The sequence below is a fragment of the Aplysia californica genome, unplaced genomic scaffold (genome assembly GCF_000002075.1).
Source record: "Aplysia californica isolate F4 #8 unplaced genomic scaffold, AplCal3.0 scaffold00060, whole genome shotgun sequence".
Classification (NCBI taxonomy): Eukaryota; Metazoa; Mollusca; class Gastropoda; order Aplysiida; family Aplysiidae; genus Aplysia; species Aplysia californica.
In genome coordinates, this window is record NW_004797330.1 from 149,127 (window position 1) to 171,617 (window position 22,491).

Here is a 22,491-nt window from a genome sequence, read left to right on the forward strand (position 1 = left end):
TCTCTCTCTCTCTCTCTCTCTCTCTCTCTCTCTCTCTCTCTCTCTCTCTCTGTGCCCCTCCCTCTCTCTCTCTCGGTGCCCCTCCCACTGGTGCGCCTTCTCCCTCTCTCTATCTCTTTATATATATATATACATTGTATGTAGTATTTTCATTAATACCAGTGAGCAAATTCATTTGTTAAGCGACAAAATGTGGACATTGTGAGAAATCCTCATGTCTTATTTCTGAATCAAGTATTTGTACGAACTGGAACATACAGCAGAATGCAAATCAAACTTGCTACCGTACAAAAATAAATGATAAAAAAAAGAGATAATGAATTCAAACATGGCCACATCGTCCCTAATCGTTTGCTTAATGTCTAGGTGTCTTGGGTGCGATTGTTGTTTTTGTCGCGATTTCGCGTTTCCTTTGGCTGGGCTTTTGTCCTTTGTGCTTTGGTGGGTATGCTGTTTTTATTTGGTTGGTTGATCTTTGGATGCCCCTTTCTTTTCTGGTTTGTAGGAACTTGTTGAAGATCCTGTTCTGTTTGTGATGTGAATATGCAAACCAGACGTCTCGTGAAATAGCAAATGACTGGTAGTGAGTGTCCAAGGCATACTCTCCCAAACTGCAAAGGGCTCAGTTCGCTTCCTGGAGCTGTGCCTGAATCACGCCTTTAAGTGTGTTGGCAAGCTGTACCAACTTTTGGGATTTCCATGAAACAGGGTCTTTCAGAACACGGTTGAGAGACTCAGCATCGTTATTTGTCCATAACGAGTCTTGAAGACAAAGTCCTGGTCGCCCAAGAGCACAGACATTTGCCACCATCAATGATGTGATGCATTCAACAAGCTTTGCCACCTGGACATTCAGTACATTCTCACACCAAAATTGGAGATGGTCTTGAAATTGAACAGGGTCTTTTGCATTGACCATCATCCCATTTGGTCCAAAAAGATCGTTTATAATGTGTTGGCGCTGCTTGGAAGGTAGTCCAACCTTGTCGGCTAACGTGGCTAATAAATTGTTCCTGAGATGCCTCGTGCAAGAAACAAGGTTTGTTTCTGGGAAGGCACGTGCAATTGCTCGCCTTAAAGTAGCTTTCTCGTCGCTTTGGAATGTGGGTTGAGTAGAGGATACTAAGCAACCAGCAAGGTGATGAAAAAAAATGAAAAAAGAGTCTGTATCAGAGTCACTGTACAAAAACATAGGGCCAAAAAAAATTGGGTATTCGTTTGATCTTCGGCTGAGTAGTGAAAGATTTTTGTAGACTGTTGTTGGTACTTTTCCTCACCCAGATTATAGGTCTTGTCAACACACAGGATTGTTGAAGCGCAGGTTGTTGGTGGGCAGAAAAACCTCTTCAGGTCCTCTATTTGTTCACAAGTGAACGGTATAATGCAGAGGACCTTCCCATGCTGCCTGATAATCTGTCTTATGAAAGGTAGGGAATGCTGAAGTTCTTCCACTTCTGAAACTTGGTCTGCAAAATTTGCCTTCGGGTCATCAGCCCCTTTACTCGACCTCGCCTTCACATTGTAGACCTGTTTCTTGTTTCTCCATCTCCAGTTGCATACACGTGTGCTGGCTGCTTCTATTTTTGAGGTATTCTTTTAGTTTCTGCATTACTTTTGGTTTAATCCTGACATAATATGGTCCAGGATTACCAGTTGTTGTTCGCCCATGAACTGCGGCTAGCGGACCCACTCCCTTGATGAACTCTTGGATCGCAATAGCTGGCAATTGCATGGTTTCATTAATAAGCCACGGAACTCTTTTTTTATACTGGCAGTCAAGGGTATGCTTTACATAATATCACTGCAGAACAAAAACGTCTTGAGGAGCTGGTTGTGGTTTCAAAGAAATCTAAATTCTCTTTTTTATTTTTCGTTTGTTCGAAGCAAAATTTTTCTTTTTTTTAAACCACATTTTCTTAAACAAAGATCGATTTGCTGCTGGGATCTGTTTGCCAAGCTCCTCGACCATTGTAAAAATTTGGAGATTTTCCGTGCTTTCGCTTATCCAAATTTTTAGCATTGTTGGCCACGATATATTCGTTGTTTTTCCTGCCGTCAGGCACAAGGTTGATGTCAGCTATGTGGGTGTCTTGGAGTATTTTGAAAAGGCTTTTTATATCAAGAAACTGGCCTTGAGGGAGGTCTTTGGCTTGGCTTGGTACATGTTCATCATGCTCCTCTTGTAATTGTTCGTCGTGTTGTAATTGTCAGTCACATCATCAGTGTTGTTTGGACTTGGGTTTTGAAGTACTGTTGCTTGACGGCCATCATCATCGTCAGCACTGTCAACATCATCACAATCATCAACACCATGATCATCATCATCACATTCATCATCGTCAGCATTATCAGCATCATCTTCTTCAAGTTTGCGGGAACTATAGGTACAAAATGATTGGGGGTCCATGCCCTGGCCCCGCGTTCCCTTTGTGACATATTTGTCCACATGATACATACAGTCGAACCTGCCTTAACGGAAACCTGTGTAGAACGGAAACCTGTCTTAACGTAATCTCCCCGCTCCCCCCTTGATATATTTCTCTTTAATTTCCTGTATAGAACTAAAACCTGTCCAACGCAGCCGAGGGTTTCACCTGTCTAAGACGGAAAATGCTGTGCTCGCTCAGCCCTGATTTGAAACGAAACTCGCAAATTTGGTTCCACCGGCTCTCTCAACCTAACGCCATGGCCATGCCACTTTGCGAGGAAGGGGAGTAGGGGTGCAATTTGGGAGTAGATGTTACCCCATGTGAGCCCTGAGCGATGCAGATGGTCAGGGTAGTGTGGGTGTGAAATGTCACAACTGGCCGTTAGAGTGCTCGAGTAGCGAGCCACTGCAGAAACTTTCGTGGGTAGCTAGAAGCCAGAGGTGTGAAATTAGACCAATGCCTGCCGCCCCGATCGTACGGCCAGCCGAGAATAGAGATCCTCGAATCGTTGTTACATGATGGCAGTGAGGGGTGGCATTGGTTGACTGTGCTTGCTACACCTGTGGATGGGGTTAAGGGTGGAAGCAAAATAGATGTTCAAACGTTTCTGTTTTTAATAGGTCAAACAGTGGTCCTATGAAAGACAAGCACTGGTGGTAATTGGTTAAGTAAGACTGACGCATGTCAATATCAGACAGGATAGCCAGAGAGGTGTGAAGTTTTGACCTCTGCTTGCCAATCGGACAAGCGATCCTTGATCCCACCGGCTGGACCTTTGACCCCCGCCCTAAATTCCCCTGTCTAAGACGGAATTTTTTTCTGGCTCCCTGGCAATTCCGTCTTACACAGGTTTGACTGTATTTGCTGTGTTGAGTCATTGTCTTTATGGTCCCTGTGTGCAAATGTTGCATTCAATATTCCACATAGGCTACTTTGTCAGTGGGTCCCTTTTCTGGGGGAAAAACACTTTTGATTGGACGGTTGATAACTGATGACAATGCCATTGTGGTCCATGCACTTGAGAACTTGTAAGGTTTTTGAGCAACTTTCCGCTGCAAATTTATAAGAGGGCAACACAATGTCCATTGAATCTGGGCAGGTGTGGTGTTCAGAAACATCTTCCGGATGAAGCACCATTGCCAAAGCCGTCTTGTACCTTAGCTCAGTGCTCAATTAACAGTTTCCTACAAGAGCAATGCTTGCGGCATGGAAAAGGCAGCTACCAATACTACCATCGTCTGGTGTAGTCAGTGGTACTCTGGCCAGCCCATGTTTCTGCTATAACGATTTTGCGGTTTTGTCAACGGGTGCAGTTATCTAAGAAGATGATTTCTCTTGAATGTCATCTTTGATATTGTTATGTGAAAGCTTCTCTTCTCGAACTGCAACTTGACGCAACTTGATGTAGCCAATGTGCGCCACCTGAAAGCCGAAAAGCTACGTGGTAATTTTACAAAGGCACACAGTCAGTCAATCTTGGCAAGGATAACACAGCAACAAAAAAATATATACAGAAGTGTGTGTGTGTGTGGCGGGGGGGGGGGTGTTATTGTTTAAAGACTTTTTCTTTACCTCGGTAGGAGATAGGGACGAGAGAATAGTTTTTTTTTTGAGAGCATAAACTCGATACAAACCTCACATTGGATACAACAAATGTCCTCCGTTTCCACAATGCAGATCCCTCAGGGATAGGCGACCGCCTTCTTTCGCCTTTTGCCCAGGATCGGCATTAGGGACTGAAAAACTACTAACCTGACACCTTCTGTTGGGGTTCCGTTTTTATTCAAGTTCAAATTGAGTGAGTTCACTTACGTTAAAATGTCTGCATATATTCACTTAGGATAACTATTCACAGGTTCCACTAAGGTTGAGTATGTATTAACAGCGAAACACTGATACAAAGAACAAGCCTGGGCAGTAAAAATAGTTCTTTATATTTATATGGTAGTTCTTTATTTCTGTCAACATACACAAACATGCTTTTTCTCATATTTCTCTCTTATTTTTCCCTACTTTTTCAGTAAGTTTCAGAACTCTTTCAGTAACTCGAATTTCTCACATCTATCGACAGTTTCTTTACTCCCATTTTTAACCCCCCCCAAAAAAGCGATTCATTTATTCGGTTATTCGGACTCTTAGAAAACTATGATGGGCTGGTTCGTTACTTCAGTCGTAAATAAGAAGGAAAAGACTTGTTAGGCAAGAAAATTGGTTGGCTACAGCAGTCAGTTCGTTATCATATATTCACTAAATGCATCAAAATATAAATGACACGAAGAGAGAAAAAAACGAGACAAAGAAATGTGTTCTTTTCATGCACAATTACAATATGAGCTGACCATATAAATGGATATGCATGAACTTGTTTGAAATCTTCTTTGTTTTTGCAAGTGTATAAAGCTTTTACGCCAATGAAATTGTGTACCATCGTGACAAAAATGTTTTTCTAATTTATTGAATCACTACAGTTGTCAAGATGAATTGAGTCAGTATAATACTGTAACTTTCCGCATCTGTCAAGTCTTAGCTTCTTTTGGTGATTATGCAAGTCTTTTTCTTTGTTTCAGATTTTTATGTCTGTTTCTGAAAGACTGTCTCAGATTGCTTTTGTGTAGAGGGAAGTAGAATGGAGAATGATATTGATGATCTTCTTGATGAGGTTGAACAGAAATATGTTAAGAAAACAACTCCATCTAGAAACGTCAAGGCATCACCAACCGCAAAATCCAGGTACTCTGATGATTGTGATAACCACCTTACAGAGATGATAATAGTTGTGGACCAGCTGTTGAGATGAGGAGAGCCCAAAATTTTTAATAAAAAGATATCGCAGTTTCTTATAAATTTTACTTTCTGGGCTTGGTACATTTCAACAGCTTGGCGATGATATAGTTTGGCCCCATAGACTGCAGTGAGACCTCAACCAATACAATGGTACTAAACTTTGGCCACAATATATTGTATTAAAATCAGGTAATCTTGTACTTTGATTGCAAAAAGCGGGCTTATGCATGTTTTATCACAAAATTCTATTTTCTTACTATAATTTTAAGTCATTCTGAAGAGGATATCAATTGCCCAAACTATAAAAAGCGTTTAGCCCCCCCCCCAAAAGAAAATTCGAAGAAAAAAAATTAACGAGCATGCAGAAAAGTGCTGTTTTCTTTGATTTCATTTTTTTGACAAGGGCCTGATTTCACCATGATGCTTCACCATCGCAGATGTTTTAGGAACCCATATATTTTAGTCAAAATCATGGTTCTGAGGCCTACATAATTTTGAACATTTGCAATAGTATTGTTTGAGACTTACTCAAGTTTTATAATCTTTGGAAATCATGACCATGACCTTCTGTGTGCTTTCCAATCATATCAGGGTAAAGCCAGCTGGATCTGGACTTGATGCTGCTATAGATGATATCCTTGACATTGATCTACCTGCCAGCCATACAGCTAATGCCTTTCAGGTAGGTTTCTTATGTCTATGACGTTAGAATGTGTCAGTGATAGTAAAGGTTGAGGAACTGTGATAGAATGTAAAGTTTTAACAAGTACAGTCGAACCTGCCATGACGGCCACTTGTACCAACGGCCACTTTCCATTTCCCCCCTTGCATTTTAAAAATATAATTTAACTGTGTAAAACGGTCACCTGTCCAACGCGGCTGCAGCCACCTTATTTTATCAACCCACGGTAAAATTTACCTGCCTCAGGCGGCCAGGCGTGGTCATTCATTGCCCGACGCTTTGTCATAAATTTTGAATCAGCCCCTCATGCTGTGGACAGGCCATCATAATTCATTCACCTATCATTATTGTTAGTCCCTTCAGTGAACTGAATGTTTACCCAAGTTGACCAATGGGTAGGCCTAACAATAAATTTTCAACTACTGGTAGAGGGAAGCATGTGATCTGTCGTAGCCTGTAAGCCCCACCCACAACTCATGAACAAATCATATGTGAGGTGACGGGTCATTATTTTGTTTACCTAATCTGTGACTAAGTAACAATGGAAGCTGGCGTGAACTTGCAACAGAAGTGTTGCTCGTTCTCCTAGTGGTGGCGACCCGTGTGTCTGTTTTACCATGCACTCGGCCTTCATTGTCTTACTAACATAATGATTTGTTTATTTTACCCTTGCACAAAATCAGCAACAAAAAGAAAGCTAACCAAAAAACAAACCAACAACACAAAAAAAAACCTTCTTACATTACCCACCCCCTTTTTTCAAAAGGAAACAAAAAGCCTTTTGAATCAGCCTTTCGGCAGTCTAAAGCCTAAGATCAGCCCCAGTTTGGACCTCAGAAGAGAAACATTAACTTTCTTCATTTTGATCAGTCCTGCCTAAGACGACTACCTGTGTTATACGGCCACTTTTCTTCTTGACAATGGGTAGCCGTTTTACACAGGTTTGACTGTATTAAAATACATTTCAGAGCACCAGTAAGAACTCAACCCTGTCAACATCTGGTAACAGCCAAAGCAAATCAGAACAAAAGAGGTAAGGTATTCTGCAAGTAAATTTGTAACTAGTTTGTTGTTGCATTGATTAAAATAATTGCTTATCATATTATGATAATAATAATTATATTTCAGAAAAGCAGTACTTTTAATCAGTGTTAATTCAGTGAACCCTGTGGCAAATAACAATGGCCTTCTGGCATCAGACTCATTGAAATATCAGACTCGTTGAATGAAAGGAGACAGAATTTAAATATCTCATGGTTAACAAATTTTTTTCAAGCACCTTCGGATCTCACAAAAATGGCTTGGTCTTCTGGCATTCTTGTGGTTTTTTTCTTTTGAAGCAAAACTTTACTGCTGAAGCCTAAGCAATTAATAATAAGCCTGCGAAAGGATCAAAGGATTGTTAGATTCATACTGTGTATAGTGCTTTTTGATGACCTATCAGTATCTGTCAGAGGCAACTGATCTCTCTCTCTCTCTCTGTTCCCCTCTCTCTCTCTTTCCCCCCTCTCTCTCTCTCCTCCCTTCTCTCTCTTTCCCCCCTCTCTCTCTCTCTCGCCCCCCCTCTCTCTCTCTCCCCCTCTCTTTCTCTCTCCCTCTGTTCCCCTCTCGCCCTCCCTCTCTCTCCCTCCCTCCCTCCCTCCCTCTCTCCCTCTCTCTCTCTCTCTCTCTCTCTCTCTCTCTCTCTCTCTCTCTCTCTCTCTCTCTCTCTCTCTCTCTCTCTCTCTCTCTCTCTCTCCCCCCCCCCCCTGCTGAACCATCCTTCGGGGTTCAGTGTTTTATCATTGGCTGGTCAGGGTTGGGAATTAACGATGACACAAGAAGAAACCCAGATGGATTCATGTGCCCATTGGTGAATGCTTGCCTTGCATAAGTAGTTCAGTGCTCAGCGTTATTCGTAGACCAGATTAGTCCTAAACTTTCACAATGACATTGAAGAAAAGAAAACTTATCTCTTTTGAACTTAAAGAACTGGTTATGACAAGGGAAGTTTATAAGGGGCTCAAAGGTTTAACTGATATTTATCAAGAATGCAGCATTGCCTGCTGGTGCATATAGGACAGACATCACCATTGAACTATTGATCACCTATACTGGACCATACTCAAGTTGAAATAAACAATATCTTCTATTTCTTTGTTTAAAGTTTATGTATTATTAGAAGTAATTTAGTAGCTCTTGTATTCTAGTAGGGCAAAATTTATAATTTAAAAAAATACTTCCAGTTCCATTTCCTAACAGGAAGATGGTCCATGACATTGAAGGATGGACGTTTAGGTTTGTGTTTATTCTAATTGATAAGGTATACAAATCAAAAAGCTTGATTCCATGTTCATTCTCAGTATTGCTGAGATTTGGCAAAGCTTGTTTTAAACCTGAATAATTATGGCTGGCAGAAAGTAACAGACCTGCCTTAGTTCTAATCCTTCCATTGATATATTTTCCTTTTTGTAGCAGATGTTTTCCAGTCTACCTTGGTGGAAGTGGTGAGACCATGGGCCGAGGAGCAAGCATGAATAAACAGTAAGAGTAATTCTATTCAGTTTTCTCCTCCCAAATGCATCACACATCAAGGCGCACTTCACTCCAACACACGTTTTTATCATTTGATGGTTGTTTTATTTTTACTACATAACTTACAGATACAAACACACAGTCACTTCCTCTGAACGCATAATCTGCAAAACACGCTGACAAGAAAAGTTTGACAAAGGGAAATCTTTGCAACAACCTAGACTGTGGGCATCTGATAACAAAGTCTACACTACTGAATATTTGGCAAGGCTGCTCCTAGCAGAGCACAATGAAAGTAATGAACAGTGTGTTCGCACTGTACGGACAAATAGCATAGGAATGGGCAAGGGACATGTTGTTGTTTTTTTGTGGGTTTTTTTAGTAAGGTTTTACAGTGCTCGCAACTGCATTAGGTCAAATGAGCACCAAGGGGTGGATGCCAACAGAGAAGTCCAAAGGGGAAATCAAGCTTACTCTGCTCACCTTTCTAGCCTCAACAGCACCAGGCACCCTGGAAATAGCAGTTCACAAGAGAGTGACAAACTTACAAAAGAGTATCAGCATGACATTGATAAATCAGCCCATTTACAATTCTACTGTGCATAAGAACTGGTTAATATCTCCCCTTTGGGAATGGCCTAAAGACAACTTCAGTCAGTTGCATTGCCCTGAGGGAGGCAGGGGGCGATATGTTTGGGAGGGGACTGAAGAAATGTCTTTTGATTGTTCACTTGAAATGAAACTTCAATAAAAGATTTCTCACCGATACTTGGTGACTGTAATGGTTAGTCAGGCCTCTGATGGGAAACACATGTGAATGCTGAAGAACACTAGATTAGCCTCTATAGGATTTATGATTTAGTCAAGTGATCAGCTTCCCTTTAAGATTTTATACATATAACATGCTTTTTCAACGAATGAAAAGTCTCTCTGAATGTCTGATGTCATCCATGCATTTAATGAGTCACAATCTAGTGGACATTTCCCCATGATTATCACCAATAGTTTCTTCATGTCTGTTCTCTACACATTAAAATATTAGTACCGTACACTGATTTGGTCTTTCTTCTTTTTTCCACCACTTATTCAAGCCTTGGTAGACGTAACTGCAATTGGGGAATCCATTATAAAACAGTCACTTTTTGTCACATAGTCGGTGAAAGCGCCCTCAAGACAAGGGAAGTAACAGTATTTGCTCAAATATTTTAAAAATGAGATCCCTCCTCCCTGCGACACTGCTTTGTAGAGGTTCGTGTGCAAATGCACAGTCCATGTAAACACACACATAGGAGCCATCCGGAGCACAAGCATTGAGGCAGAGACTACTTACTATATTCATGGTCTAGCAAGTACATAACAAAAATTTCCCATAGCAAACAGATTTTTAGGTTCCGAATTTTTTCTTTTTATTCAAAACACGCTCATAGCGAAAACAATTCGAACACAGTGAAAAGAATTGGCTTCAGAGAAGGTAGATTTATTTAAACTCAATGGCAAATTTTAGTTATCAAAGTAGCAAGGACAAGAGAGAGAATGGGCACAGTATGAATGTAGGCCAACAACCTCTCAGGAAGCAAGGGCCAATAGTGGAGCTAAAGATATGTTTATTGCATTCGTCACAAAAAGTGTTCCGCGGTAGATTTTACCTAAACACTACTCTCTTGAGTTGCATGTTGAGAGTCCATGGTTGCATGAAGTGCCTCGCGTATAAATGCGCTTCCTCTTTGACAGAAATTAAACACTATAAACAGCTTGCAGGCGCTCTGTAAAGTTAGATCCAGGTGACATTGTAGGGAGTGGACGACGGTGGAGCAAACAAAAGAAGTGGAAAGGCTTCTCGGTCAAGGAAAAAATGGCTGATCCTTGCACATGTGGGGTAAAAAAAATAATTCCAAAAACCAAATTTTGTGGGACTATGATTCCAACGCACATGATGGCATGGCATTGGGGCCATATTTCAGGTACAATTTTGACCCAGTTATCCATAATTTGTACCCAGAGAAATTTGTACACAATGAAAAGAATTCTGTGTCATGCCCATTATTTTGCTATGTGATTGCCAGACTGTGTGAGAGTGTTTATATATGTTGGAACTAAGCCTGTCCGAATTGTTAGGGACCGTTCACAAATGACGTCAGCTAAAATTTTGCCAAAAATGACCCCCCCCCCCCCGTCATCTTCTGTCATCTTTTCCAGGACATGATGTACATATACATTTATAATAGAACCTGTACAAGATGCATTTTATTTTCGCACCTTTGATCTTCATTTGATCTTTATGGTCCAATTTAACTGTGTTAATTTTAGGCCAAAACAATGTGGTCTTCAACGTTTTCTTCTCTTTTTCCCCCCAACCATTTAGAGTATCATGGTTAATGTCAACTTTTGTCTACTTTTCTCTGACACCCCTCCCCTCTGAGCAGACATCATTTGTGAACGGTCCGGTCCGTAAAGGTTGTATTGAGGAATACAACCTCTGTTAAGCAAACACTTTGGGGCACATTTGGTTCTTCTCTTTATACTGTGACATGTTTGGAACAGATCCCTATTGTTACTGATTATAATATACTCATTTTACTCACTCGTCGAACCTTTCTCATAATGTACCCTCAGATATATATAACAAATTTTAAGATCAGGCCCAGAGATGTGGTTAGTATAGGAAAGTACTGCTTTCAGTTTCAGAAGAGCTGTTAAGAAGACTATACTCAGACAGGGACATGCTTTGTATGTTTTGTGTATTCATTAAGACTGGTTTAGAATAGGGCTGAATAAAGAGGGGGTGTTTCTTTTTTTTAACTTTTGCTTGTACTATATTCAATTGACTTTCCTCTCTTGTAATTTGCAGTGCATGTGACCAACTGAGATGTACGTCCTGTGACTTCCGCATCTGCCACTTTGAGAACATGGCATGGAGCCGTGACACAGACTACCTCTTTCTCAGAAACAATGCCCCAGACTTTCAAAAACTCAAAGGGAAACTTTCTCGCAAGAAAGGTAACTAGATCTAGATCCCATCTTGCTTTAACTTTTACTGGAGGCAAAAGATATGATAGAATTTTCTTTTTTGTTTTTTTGCAGCCTTCATTATATTATAATTGTCCACATGTTAATACAGTATAACTGCAGTCTCTTTTTCTTTTTTATTGCGACGGTAGTGTTGCATTTTCCCGTAAGTGGACCCTTTGTTCCTTCACTTAGGTTCAAAAATTGAGTTTATTTTTCTGCCTGTCTGTCCATAGGGTCAGGTGAAAAAAGCAGTCAGACTTTTTAAATTGTGCTCTCTGTGTGTATGGTCCTCTTTTCCACAAAAAAAAAGCTGTTGGAAATAACTTAACTAAGGGGAACTGAAAAAAATTATTTTTTGAATGCAGGTGTTTTTTATGCCCACATCGACACAATTTAGATCATCTAGGAGGTGGGCTTCCGAACCTGCCTGTCTGGGCAAACCATGGCTGAGAGGGATATAACATCCCAAAATCCTAGCAGACCAAAATACTTGATATAAATTTTCTATCCACTTGGGAATCAAACTGTGGTCTCCTGTGTGTGACAGCAGAGCGCCTAAATGCTGTACCACTGACGCTGCTATTGGGAATTGAGGCCACAATTCAAGGAATGGAATCCGTGTTTTCAAGTCATGTGCAGTCTAGTTCAGCATGCTTTGCTGTACCCTCCATCTAGTCCCTGGATCAATTTCATACTGATAGTTCAGTGCCAGAATTCCATTACTGATTATCCTGGTTCAAATTTGCTCACTTACTTCAGTGCTATTAGAAATGGATATTACATTTAGAGGTTCTGGCTCTTGACATAGCTTTACAGTGTCTACCAGGTAGCAATTAATGTGCTATATCATTATGTTGTCAATATTCTCATTTTGGCATTGTTTCCTAATGAAAATGATCTTTCAGAAGCCATTAATCAATAATTTTTTCTCTTTATCCTGATAAGGTTGTCGTGCCTACTGTTGCCAGTGTCAGTGGAGGAATGTTTTAGAAATCTGTGAACTTCGGGATCCCCAACTCAAGTGGGTGTGTGGGAAGCACCCATCGTGACGTCGATGCAACTTTCCTGCCTGTGGCAGTGACAGGATTTGAGAACTGAGGGACTGTGCAAGCCAGATACTGGGCAACTGCAGCTCTGTTTATGGACTGGAACTTTTTATTTTCACATCGAAGGATTTCGAAGCTCATTTCATTTTATGTGTGATCTGCAATACTGATTTATAATAGATTTGATGTTGACAACTATTGTGTGAAATCTGTCTACTTTATAATGACTAAACAGTCTTCATGCTATGCCATCATCTTTGCCAGAGAATTTGAGACTAGTGAAGATACAGTAGTCTCTGCCTAAACACACAGTGCTCTGGGGGGCTCCAAAGCATGCATTTACATGGAACATGCGTTTACGAGAACCTACGCGACTTACCAAGCGACCACTCCCATCTGCCTGTCAGCTTTTGCAACTCAGTAAATGCTTGGATGACATCAAACTTTCTGAGAGACTATTCTTTTTTGATGCATTGAACAAGTATAATAAGTTCTTCGAGTGCAGCTCTTCACTTGACTAATTTTTAATCCCAATGGCCTATCTAGTGGTCTACAGCATTCACACACGTGGCACATCATATTTGTAGGCTTGTCTATTGTGATTGGGGGGGACTGTAGTATGTAGAGTCTAAATATCACAGTACCCCCAATCACCATTGAGAAACTTTCTCTCAAAGATGCATTTTGAGGGACCCATCAAAAGACATTTCAGTCATCCCCCAAACGTATCGCTTGCCCTGTCCGAAACATAAGTTTCCATGGGCAGTTGGGGTTGAAAACGCTGCATTATATCACTCTCTTAGACTTTGTGCTGCATGAGGGGCAGTCTCGCCAAATATCCAGTTGTTTAGACTTGTCTTCTCATGCAAGATGCTTAGGTCGTCGCAAAAATGTCCCTAGCTTTACCAGTTGGTGTGTTTTGTAGATTGAAACATGTATTTAGAGGAAGTTATCTTGCTTTTGTACATCTAAATTATATTGTAAAAAAATCCTCAAATGACAAAAGCGTTGATTTGAGCGGAGCATGCCTATATATGGTGTGCAATTAGGTGGAGACTACTGTACCGAGTACAAGTGTAGCAGATGAGCTGGGGTTTGAAAACAGGTAATGAAAGGTATTGTACAGTCAGGCTTGGACTTGGATGGCTTAAAATTAAAAGGGGTAGCTACTTCTGACTCAGGCTTTCTGTAATTTAAAAAAGAAATCATTGACCTTGCAGGGTGACTGTCACGGATTGCTTTACGAGATCATGCCTCTATTTTAAAGTTTAATCTATAATCCAACCTTGTTATACCACCTTCCTTGGATGAGTATGAAGTTGGCAGAATAGCAGGGCTGGCGGTTTAACACTTGGTGTTCCTCTGATACATGTTATATCTCTCACTCTGTGTGTGTGTGTGTGTGTGTGCGCGTGCATGCGTACAAATTCAAACCCAGCTGAACTTGGCATAAATTTAAATTTCTGCTGGATCAGAAGCAAGGCTATACTTGTTAAGGTCCCTGCAGATGTACAGTCAAACGTCGGTACACTGCCCACATTGGGACGAGCATGAATAGGCGGCACAGCGGGCCTGGCGGTACAACGAGGTTTTCATGTCCTCTGTAAAATTACATGTAGCACTGACTGCCCAACGTCAAGGGAACTTGTTTACTACTCACTATGAAGTAATGTGTTTTCTCCCTTCGACAAGGCCTAACGAAATAAAAGCCTGATGGGCATTCGCCAACCTGTATGTTATTTGGCTGATATCTGGCGATGCTGGGGGGGGGGGGGGGGGGGGGGGCGAGATTGAGAGGTTCTTTTAAAGTGTGTGGCCTAGTGTGTACTGTGTACTTCTGGCGGCCAGTTTGCTAGCGGTACAAGGTAAATTTACAGTAGTTTAATTAGGACCATACAACTGAGACCATTGGCAGATGGCAGTGTAAAGGTGCAAATTACTATGCTTATTAAATAAGGGATGTTTTTCGTACACTGGCAAAACCTGGCCAGTAAGCGGGGCTGCCGGTACAACAGGGGTCAGTACAACAAGGTTTGACTGGAGTTTTTTTTTAAACTGCTGCCCATCAGTCCTTGGGCTGCATCAGACCTGTCACATAGACCTGAGCATGAGTCCTCACAAAATTAAAGCCTCATGGGCGCCCGCCAGCATAAAAGTCACCAGGCTGATATTTGGCGATACTAAGATATTTTGCCTGCGTGCTGAGATAGTGTGGGAGAGGGACTATCAAGCAGCCGACGAGTGGGTGTAGTGCGCTGTGTGTAGTACCTCGGACAGTATGGAGGGGCAAATTTAAATTAGTTTAATGAGGACCATAAAACTCAGCCAGTTGGCGGATGGTGGTGTAAAGACGCTAATAATACTATACAGGTGTTCTTTTTCGTACATTGGCAAAACCTAGCAAACAAGGTTTCACTGTAGCTTTTCATAGGAGACAGGAATTCCAGAGCATCCAACTGATACAGAAAAGAAAAAAACAACTTTTAAAACGTTGAGAACTTCACAGAGGGAAAAGGAGTCAAGTGAGGAAGTGCTGTACTGTAAGAAGTTTGTACGGGCTGCTCACTAAAATATAAATAGACAAGACAAATGCAGTTTCCAATTCACTTGAATCGACGTAAAGGCCTTGACCATCTTGTTCTCACAGGACAAAAAGAAGGCAAACAAAGCGGATGTAGACTTTGGGAAACTTTCTCAGAGAACCTGAACGGATGGGTGACTGGGAAAAGCATCCGTGCAAAGAAACAAGACCAAAAGAAAGAGTGCTACACTCGAAACCTATGAAAGATTTGTGCAGCTAGAAGACACGAACGAAAACAGGAAAATGGCAGATGAGTGGGAACCAAGAACACCCATCCAGAAGACCTCCTTTATGCGAGAAGCAACAAAACTACTTGAGGAGTTTGACCCACCCAAGAACAGAGAACCAATCACCAACATCAGCAGCGAACCTCCATATTGGCAGACACCAGAAATCACAATAAGGACGAGACTCCTAGACCTTTCTTGTGACAAGACCACACCAGAAGAAATCCTCAGAACTAGTGCCCTGGAGACAGTGGACTCGTATGCTGAAACTCCAATCCATGCATACACAGATGGGTCAGCAACAAAGGCTACACGGAATGCTGGATACGGATCTACCATGAAATATCGAAACAATCTTGGAGAGAAGAAGCAGACCCGACTATTTGGCCCATGTGGAACATACAGCTCTAACTATGACGCAGAGAGAATCGCCATAGTAAAGACCTTGGAACAGATAGCCCAAGACTTTTTTGAAGGCGCAGTAACACCAGGGGATGTTGTTGTCTTCTCTGACTCAATGTCAGTACTCCAAGCCGTCGAAGGAGGAGGAGACTACAGAGGTGACGGGAACATCCTCAGCCTTGTAAAACAGATGGGCACTTCCTATGGCGTCCGGGTCATACTGCAGTGGGTGCTTGGCCATTCTGGAGTACCAGGGAATGAGACTGCAAACCATCTATCGAAGACTGGAGCGAGCCTTCCCCAGACAGACACAACTGCCTCTTTACAGACCTGCAGAGGGATCATCCAAGCCAAAAGCAGAGACGAGTGGCTAAACAGATGGGCCAACGCAGAAACAGGAAGATCTCTCTTCGGGTACATGGACAAACCCAACCCCAATGACCCTTCGAATCTTTTATGTAGAGCCGATCAGACATTGATCTTCAAAGCCCGCACAGGACACTTACACACCAACAAGCACATAAACAGAATCAACCCCATGTGGGAACCCCATTGCAGACACTATGATTACCAACAGGAGACCGTTGAACATCTTCTTCACTGCCCAAACCTGGCAGTTCTTCCACGCAAGCTCCTACACACACCTACAGACTTACAAAGCCTGCTCTACTCTGGCATTGATCAGATGACAAGGACATGTGGTTACTTGAGGGACGTATTGCACTGCCAAGAGCGAAATGCTCGCAGCTAAAGGGATTTGAAAACAACAACAACATGTAGGCCTACTATGTGGACAAAAGTAAAAGTAAAAGTCGAAGGAGCGAAATTTGGCCTGTGCATTTAACATAAAGAGACAGCAGTAATATCCATTTGACAAAAAAAATCTGACGGACGCAACCAGACGATAAAAAAGAAGAAAGTTTGGAAACTTTTCATGTTTTTAAATTCACAGATTTTGGCACGAAAGACATCATTCAAGTAATTGATAGAGCTGTGCCCCGGTAGCAAACTCACTCGTGCTCACAAGCACGTAGTTCAAGTTACAAGCCTCAAATCACTCTAATCATCAAATCAAACCAACAGCAGGTTTCACTTGAGTCTAGCCTAAGCTTCAAGTCCACAACACTACTAGCAATCCGCGAAGCCACTTGTGTCTGACTCCCTCATTCTCCCCACACCCTGCTTGCTATTCGCGAAGCCACCTACGCCAGAAAGAGAGAGAGAGAGAGACCCTCGTGGCAGGCAAGCCTCAAATCCCGCTCGCAGCACAGCAAGCCCCTTGCGCCCCATAACTTGCTTTGTGCCCCATAACTTGCTTTGCGTTCCATGACTTGCTCGTAGCCGGGCAAGCCACTTGCGTCTCATGACTTGTTTTGTGCCCCATGACTTGCTTTGCGTTCCATGATTTGCTCGTAGACGGGCAAGCCACTTGCCCAGCAGCGAGCAGCAAGACCGCTCGCAGTGTGAACTCTGAACCGTGGAGGAAAGGAGAGGCTGTGCTTGTTTTTTTTTGGTGCAAGATGTATAGGGTAGAGGGTTATTGCCAAAGCTATTTTTAACTTCCCGATAAGTAGACTTTGATTATCTTAGAATGGAAAACTCCTTGGGTCGTTGTGATTAGTTTTTGTATCATATGTATTGTAGATATTTTACACTCCCAATGACATAATATAGAACATTTAGGAGACAAGCTACTTCAACCCAATGTCAGGGCCAATCTGGGCTGAAAGGGAACAACGCCCCAGCAGAAAGACGGAGGTTGTCAGTAAAAATTCTCCCCATACGGGAATCGAACTGAGGTTTTTAGCGGGCGACGACGAAGCGCTTGACACCGTGCACATGTTTTAAAAAAGCCTTTGTATCATAAGAATAGCTGATCCATTATTCATTTTAAGTGCATAGAATAGAGCAATTTTCTTTTTTTTAACATGACTACGGAAAAAAACCCAACAACCTTTCACCAGAGACAGATGCAAATAATCAGACTTTTCTGTAATAATATTATGTACAGAGCCCACAGCCACAAGAGTTCGCGACGTCACGACACAGTACAGCAAGACTGCAAGTCACAACTCACCGGAAGTTCCCCCCGGTAGCAAGCGGCAGACAAAGCAAAGCACAAGCCTGCTCGCAAGCCTCTGGCACAAGCCGTCTGCTGCTCGCAAGCATTCGATTTTTTAATCGAGCAGACTCCAGCTCTAATACTACTAATAGTTGATAATATGCTGAAACTTTACCATGGAGTACTTTCTTTGTCAAGCAAAGACCTCAATTTTAAATGGCTTATCAGAGTCTGCTGGATTGAGGATCCACCCCTGAAGGTCCTAGGGGTAGATGCTCAACATGAAATGACAATAACATCCAAGAGGCTAGCCCAGAATAGGGAAAGGCCGAAAGTGTTAGTTCGTGGCCTATACCCCAATCCAGGGTGAGAAAGGCAATAATGATGATGATGACTTTCTTTGTCTACCTTTCACGACTATACCCAGGATGAGGATAGGCTTCATAGTTCATAGCTCGAGATCCAAAGATAAAGCATTCGGTCCAAAGCAACAATGCAGAGCTGGTCGCGGGCAGTATTGCATACAGAGGTATCTCAAAGTCTGCCAAAAATGACTTACGTCTGTATGCAACACTGCCTGCGTGGTGGAACCTTAAGGCTTAGTGGCTACCAAAGGTACAGTGGAACTCGGATTCAACAAGCTCGGATTCATCGAGAACTCTTCGAACGAGATGAGATAGATTCCCCGTTTTTTTTCTTCTTTAACCAATAAAAATAACCCGGATTCAACAAGCACTTAAAATCAGTGAGCTTGGATTCCACGAGGTTGCTTCCAGGGTGAACAGCCCCCGCAGACGTGGCTTCGCTCATTTTTCTCTGGGAACGAACTTTATCTATTCCTGGAAACCATCCATTGCACCTGCATCAAGAACCATTATTCACTTATCCGATTTCATGCGACCAATCAGCGTACACATGCGTTGTTGGCATGCGCACGTGTCTACTCATGTGTGTCAGGGTCGGATGGGCGGCCTGCACACATGTGGCTGTGTGTGCGTGTCGGGGAGCGGGGGCACTAGCGGTTCGGGCATTGAACGTCGCAGATACAAACGCGTCAGTCTTTTTTACCTCCTCCGCAACTGATCATTAGTACAATGATAAGCTAGTCTTGACGTAGATCTACGTAATGAATTGTGCACTAGCACTAGCCTATGGAATCAAAAGTTGCTGTATGCTAGGCTCTACTCAGCAACACAACTTTTTGTTAAACAATCGAGATGACACAGGCTTGTGCATTTGAACGAATTGGTTTTTATTTTTTTACACAGCTCATAATATGCAGGCATTTCAGGCACTACTTGTGACTTCTCTTTATACACTACTTGCTCAGTGCATACATGTAATTATCTACACAATACCTCGTGCTTGCTATAACGAACACTCAGATTCAATGAGATTTTAGCTCAGGCCCGGTGACCTCGTTGAGTCCGAGTTCCACTGTATAACCACTGCAAGACTGCATAGCTACAAAATTTGCTCTGCCTGCCTTCTCATCTTGAACACCACAAACTCTTCGAATGATTATAAGAAGTTAAGATTAAGAAGTAACCTCACGCCCCAAACTGCTTTGCTCTACTCGGGAGTTGACATTTGCATCTCTACCTAAGGCTGATTGATGGATTAGAAAAACAAGGGCTTGGCTAATTCATTCTACAGTAGAAGAACATGACTATAGCGGCACCTTACCGGAATCCCCCCTTTTTTTCCTAGGAAAACTAAATTACTTATACTTGGGTATAGCGGAGTGTTAGGTCCGAGCTTGGATACAGCAGGAGAGATCGAGCGAGCTCTAGCTGGGGGAAGGGGTTGGGGGCTGTAGGCAGGCTCCAAACAAGCAGCCAGCAGTGCGGCGTTGTGATTGGCCATTCCAGTGATGAGTGAGGTGGGGCAGGCAGCAGAGAGAGAGATGTGTGGAGAGACATGCTATTGATATGGAAGGGAGGTAATCATGTGGATTTAAAGACATTTTTCAGTAATTCCCCATCGCATTCCTATAGCGGGAACTTGCATACAGCTGGATTTTTCTTTTCGAATCAAAAGTCCCACTATAGCCAAGTTCTACTGTATTAAATTAGTACCTTTTGACAACTCACTTCCTCTCCCCTTGAAGGTTATAACTATTTATGACTTTCAAGGTACCACATGTGACAATATGTCTGAAGTCAATGGAGATGTCATCATACTTATTTGGAGTAACTTGAATATACTAAGGCAAGAACACCCATAAAGATTGGAAGCATTACATGTCAATGTCATGCTCTCCACAAATAATTGGAACTATCACTATATAACGAATAATTGGAACTATCACTATATAACGCGTAATCTCCATTCAGAATAATTATTGCAGCTTAAAGAATTCATCTTTCATTCACTCCCACACATCTCAGATGAATCCAACAGACGGCAAGCAAAACAAATACACATTTGGATGTTGCAGGCACATAAAATATGTACATTTATTAATTTTCTTGTATGATTCTCAAAGAATATGACAACAGACACATTTATCACTTGCTGTTTATTTCCCACATGCTTCTTCACAGACCTCTTTAGCAAAGCGTAACAACCTTCTATCACTGATGACCTCTCCATCTTCCTCAAAAATTTCCCGAGCTTTGGACATCCAGTACTCTTTGCTCCGCTCAAAGTAGTCTCCGATACCCTCTCCTTCTCTTCGAGATGGTGCATCATCAAAAGTTATCTCCATACTTTCATCTGAATCTGTAAGCAAGAAATGGCATATTGGATGTTAATCATTTGAGATAATATGAATCTTTCACTAACAACTTACAAGGCATGACCCATCTCCATATACAATGAATGTACCAATGGATTCTACAGTTGCACAGTAGTATCCGCCTAAATGCACTGTGCTTGGGAGGGCTCCTTAACGTGTGTTTATACGCAGTGTGCGTTTACATGAACCTATGCAAAGGGAGGAAGGGATGCAGCAATCTCACTGCCTTGACATTTTAGTGACCTCCTTTGGGGGTTCAGGGTCACGTTGGCCGATAATGTGACGACACGTGACTGTTTTGTGATGAAATCCCCGACTGCAGTTATGAATACAAAGGTGCAGAACTGGTTGGCAGGGGGTGGAGCATGATATGCACTATAAAATGTCGGGCACATTAAAAAAGTAACTATTAGTGATAGTCATAGGGCCTGGAGAGCACTCAGCCACTCAGGTTTCGAAGCGACCACTCCCGACTGCCTGTCATCTATTGTAACATAGTAAATATTATTCATGGTTGACATCAGAATAAGACATTCTGAGTGACTTTTCTCTGATTCATTGAACAAGCATGTTATGAGTTCTTCAAGCGCAGCGGATTACTTGACTAATCTTTAATCCTGTAGAGGCCTATCTAGTGTCCTACAGCATTCAGGCATGTTGCCCATCATAGGCCTAACTCGACATTACGTATGCAGTCACTCAAACACCAGTCAGAAACTTTCTCTCAAAGACGCATTTTGAGTAGATCGAACCAATCAAAACACATTTCAGTCGCTCAACCCGCCACTCCCAAGATATACCCAACTAGTCCTAAATCTATGTGTCAGAAAAATTGGGTGTGAAAACGCTGTCCATCCCTCTCTGTTCTGCGTGAGGGGCAGTCACACTAAATATCTCGTTGTCTTGACTTGTTTTCGAGGACAGAAGCGTGTGTTTAGAGGAAGGGAACGTGCGTTTGAGCGGACCAGGCTTTTGTATGGCATGCGTTCAGGCGGAGACTACTGTAACAGAATATCTGAGTATGAGAAAATTTACAAAAGGCTGATAATACAGTTGTGGAAAAAGGCAAGAGAACTGACAAATAATGGACTGATAGGAAAGCAGTATGGCCTACATGGTGCACCATCCAAACTGACTGTGACACATATATAAAATTTAATGAACTGCTACTTAAAACTAATAAATGATGAGAGTCTAAAGGAGACGCTCTTTTCATTTCATTAGGTCATCATATTAAGTACAAGCAGGATGCATGTATCCTCCAAATACCTTCAATGTTGTAGAAAATAGAAAAGAAAACACCCTTTTGACTAACATTTATCATGTAAAAATAAACGGTAAAAACAACAAGTTATTTCCATCTTGGTGATCATATATAGATGTCGGGGAGGTGAAAACTTGAATAATGAGGGATCTTTCCATCAGTGACATGAAAGAAATCAAGATTATACCTTCATCACTGTCCTCATCTTCTTTACCCCCTGAAGCTGTCGCACCCTCGCCATCTTTACCATCATCGTCATCAGAGTCAGAATCATGCCATTCTTGAAGACGAGGGTCTTCAGCAGCCAGGACATTCCAAGCATTTGGTCTTTGTACGTCCAATGAGTACATGTCAGATAATGTCAACTGCCTATCACCTTCCTCAAACACACCACCATACATGTACAGTTGGCCAGATTTTACCTGAAAAATTAAAGACAGATGAGAAAACATTTAGGTGACCCAAGAGCAATTATAAAATTCACTCAAAGAAATTACAAAATCAGAGACTAAGAATACCAATAGATATTGGAAATATGCAATTCTACATTTAATTGTTTGTATAAGTAACAAAACCATTGCAAATATTTAATACCGGTCCATTAAATTTATTAGCCAAACTTGTTCGCTTTCTAAAAATGCTGAAAATTGGTAAGTTAGTTTGCTCTGAATTTCTCATTCTGACATATTAAGTAGGACTATAAAGTCACTGGTGTCAACAACATCAACATTGAGCTCAAAACGGAATATAT

General features: G+C 41.8%; 2 protein-coding genes across 11 annotated transcripts in view; one reads left to right on the forward strand and one right to left on the reverse strand.

Moving 5' to 3' along the window:
- Window positions 1-12,659, forward strand: part of LOC101846722 (protein C8orf37 homolog) — a 20,101-nt gene extending 7,442 nt beyond the window's left edge. For 5 of the 9 annotated variants that reach the window (XM_005093210.3, XM_005093206.3, XM_005093208.3 and 2 more), the window contains 6 exons: window positions 4,997-5,159; window positions 5,805-5,895; window positions 6,864-6,928; window positions 8,350-8,418; window positions 11,258-11,406; window positions 12,364-12,659. In XM_005093210.3, the coding sequence (XP_005093267.1) occupies window positions 5,056-5,159; window positions 5,805-5,895; window positions 6,864-6,928; window positions 8,350-8,418; window positions 11,258-11,406; window positions 12,364-12,467 (582 nt within the window). In that variant the 5' untranslated portion in view covers window positions 4,997-5,055 and the 3' untranslated portion in view covers window positions 12,468-12,659. Of the gene's footprint in view, window positions 1-4,120; window positions 4,228-4,996; window positions 5,160-5,804; window positions 5,896-6,863; window positions 6,929-8,349; window positions 8,419-11,257; window positions 11,407-12,363 lie in introns of those variants that run through there. The other 4 variants (XM_005093214.3, XM_013079690.2, XM_035968447.1 and 1 more) reach the window with 3 other exon arrangements.
- A 7,503-nt stretch (window positions 12,660-20,162) lies between these two features.
- The window catches only part of LOC101848500 (kelch domain-containing protein 4), a 39,217-nt gene continuing 36,888 nt past the window's right edge, over window positions 20,163-22,491 (reverse strand). For both annotated transcript variants that reach the window (XM_035968448.1, XM_005093215.3), the window contains exons 12-13: window positions 21,928-22,162; window positions 20,163-20,460 (exon numbers count right to left, since the gene is read on the reverse strand). In XM_035968448.1, coding sequence (XP_035824341.1) covers window positions 20,258-20,460; window positions 21,928-22,162 — 438 coding nt within the window. In that variant the 3' untranslated portion in view covers window positions 20,163-20,257. The remainder of the gene's footprint in view (window positions 20,461-21,927; window positions 22,163-22,491) is intronic.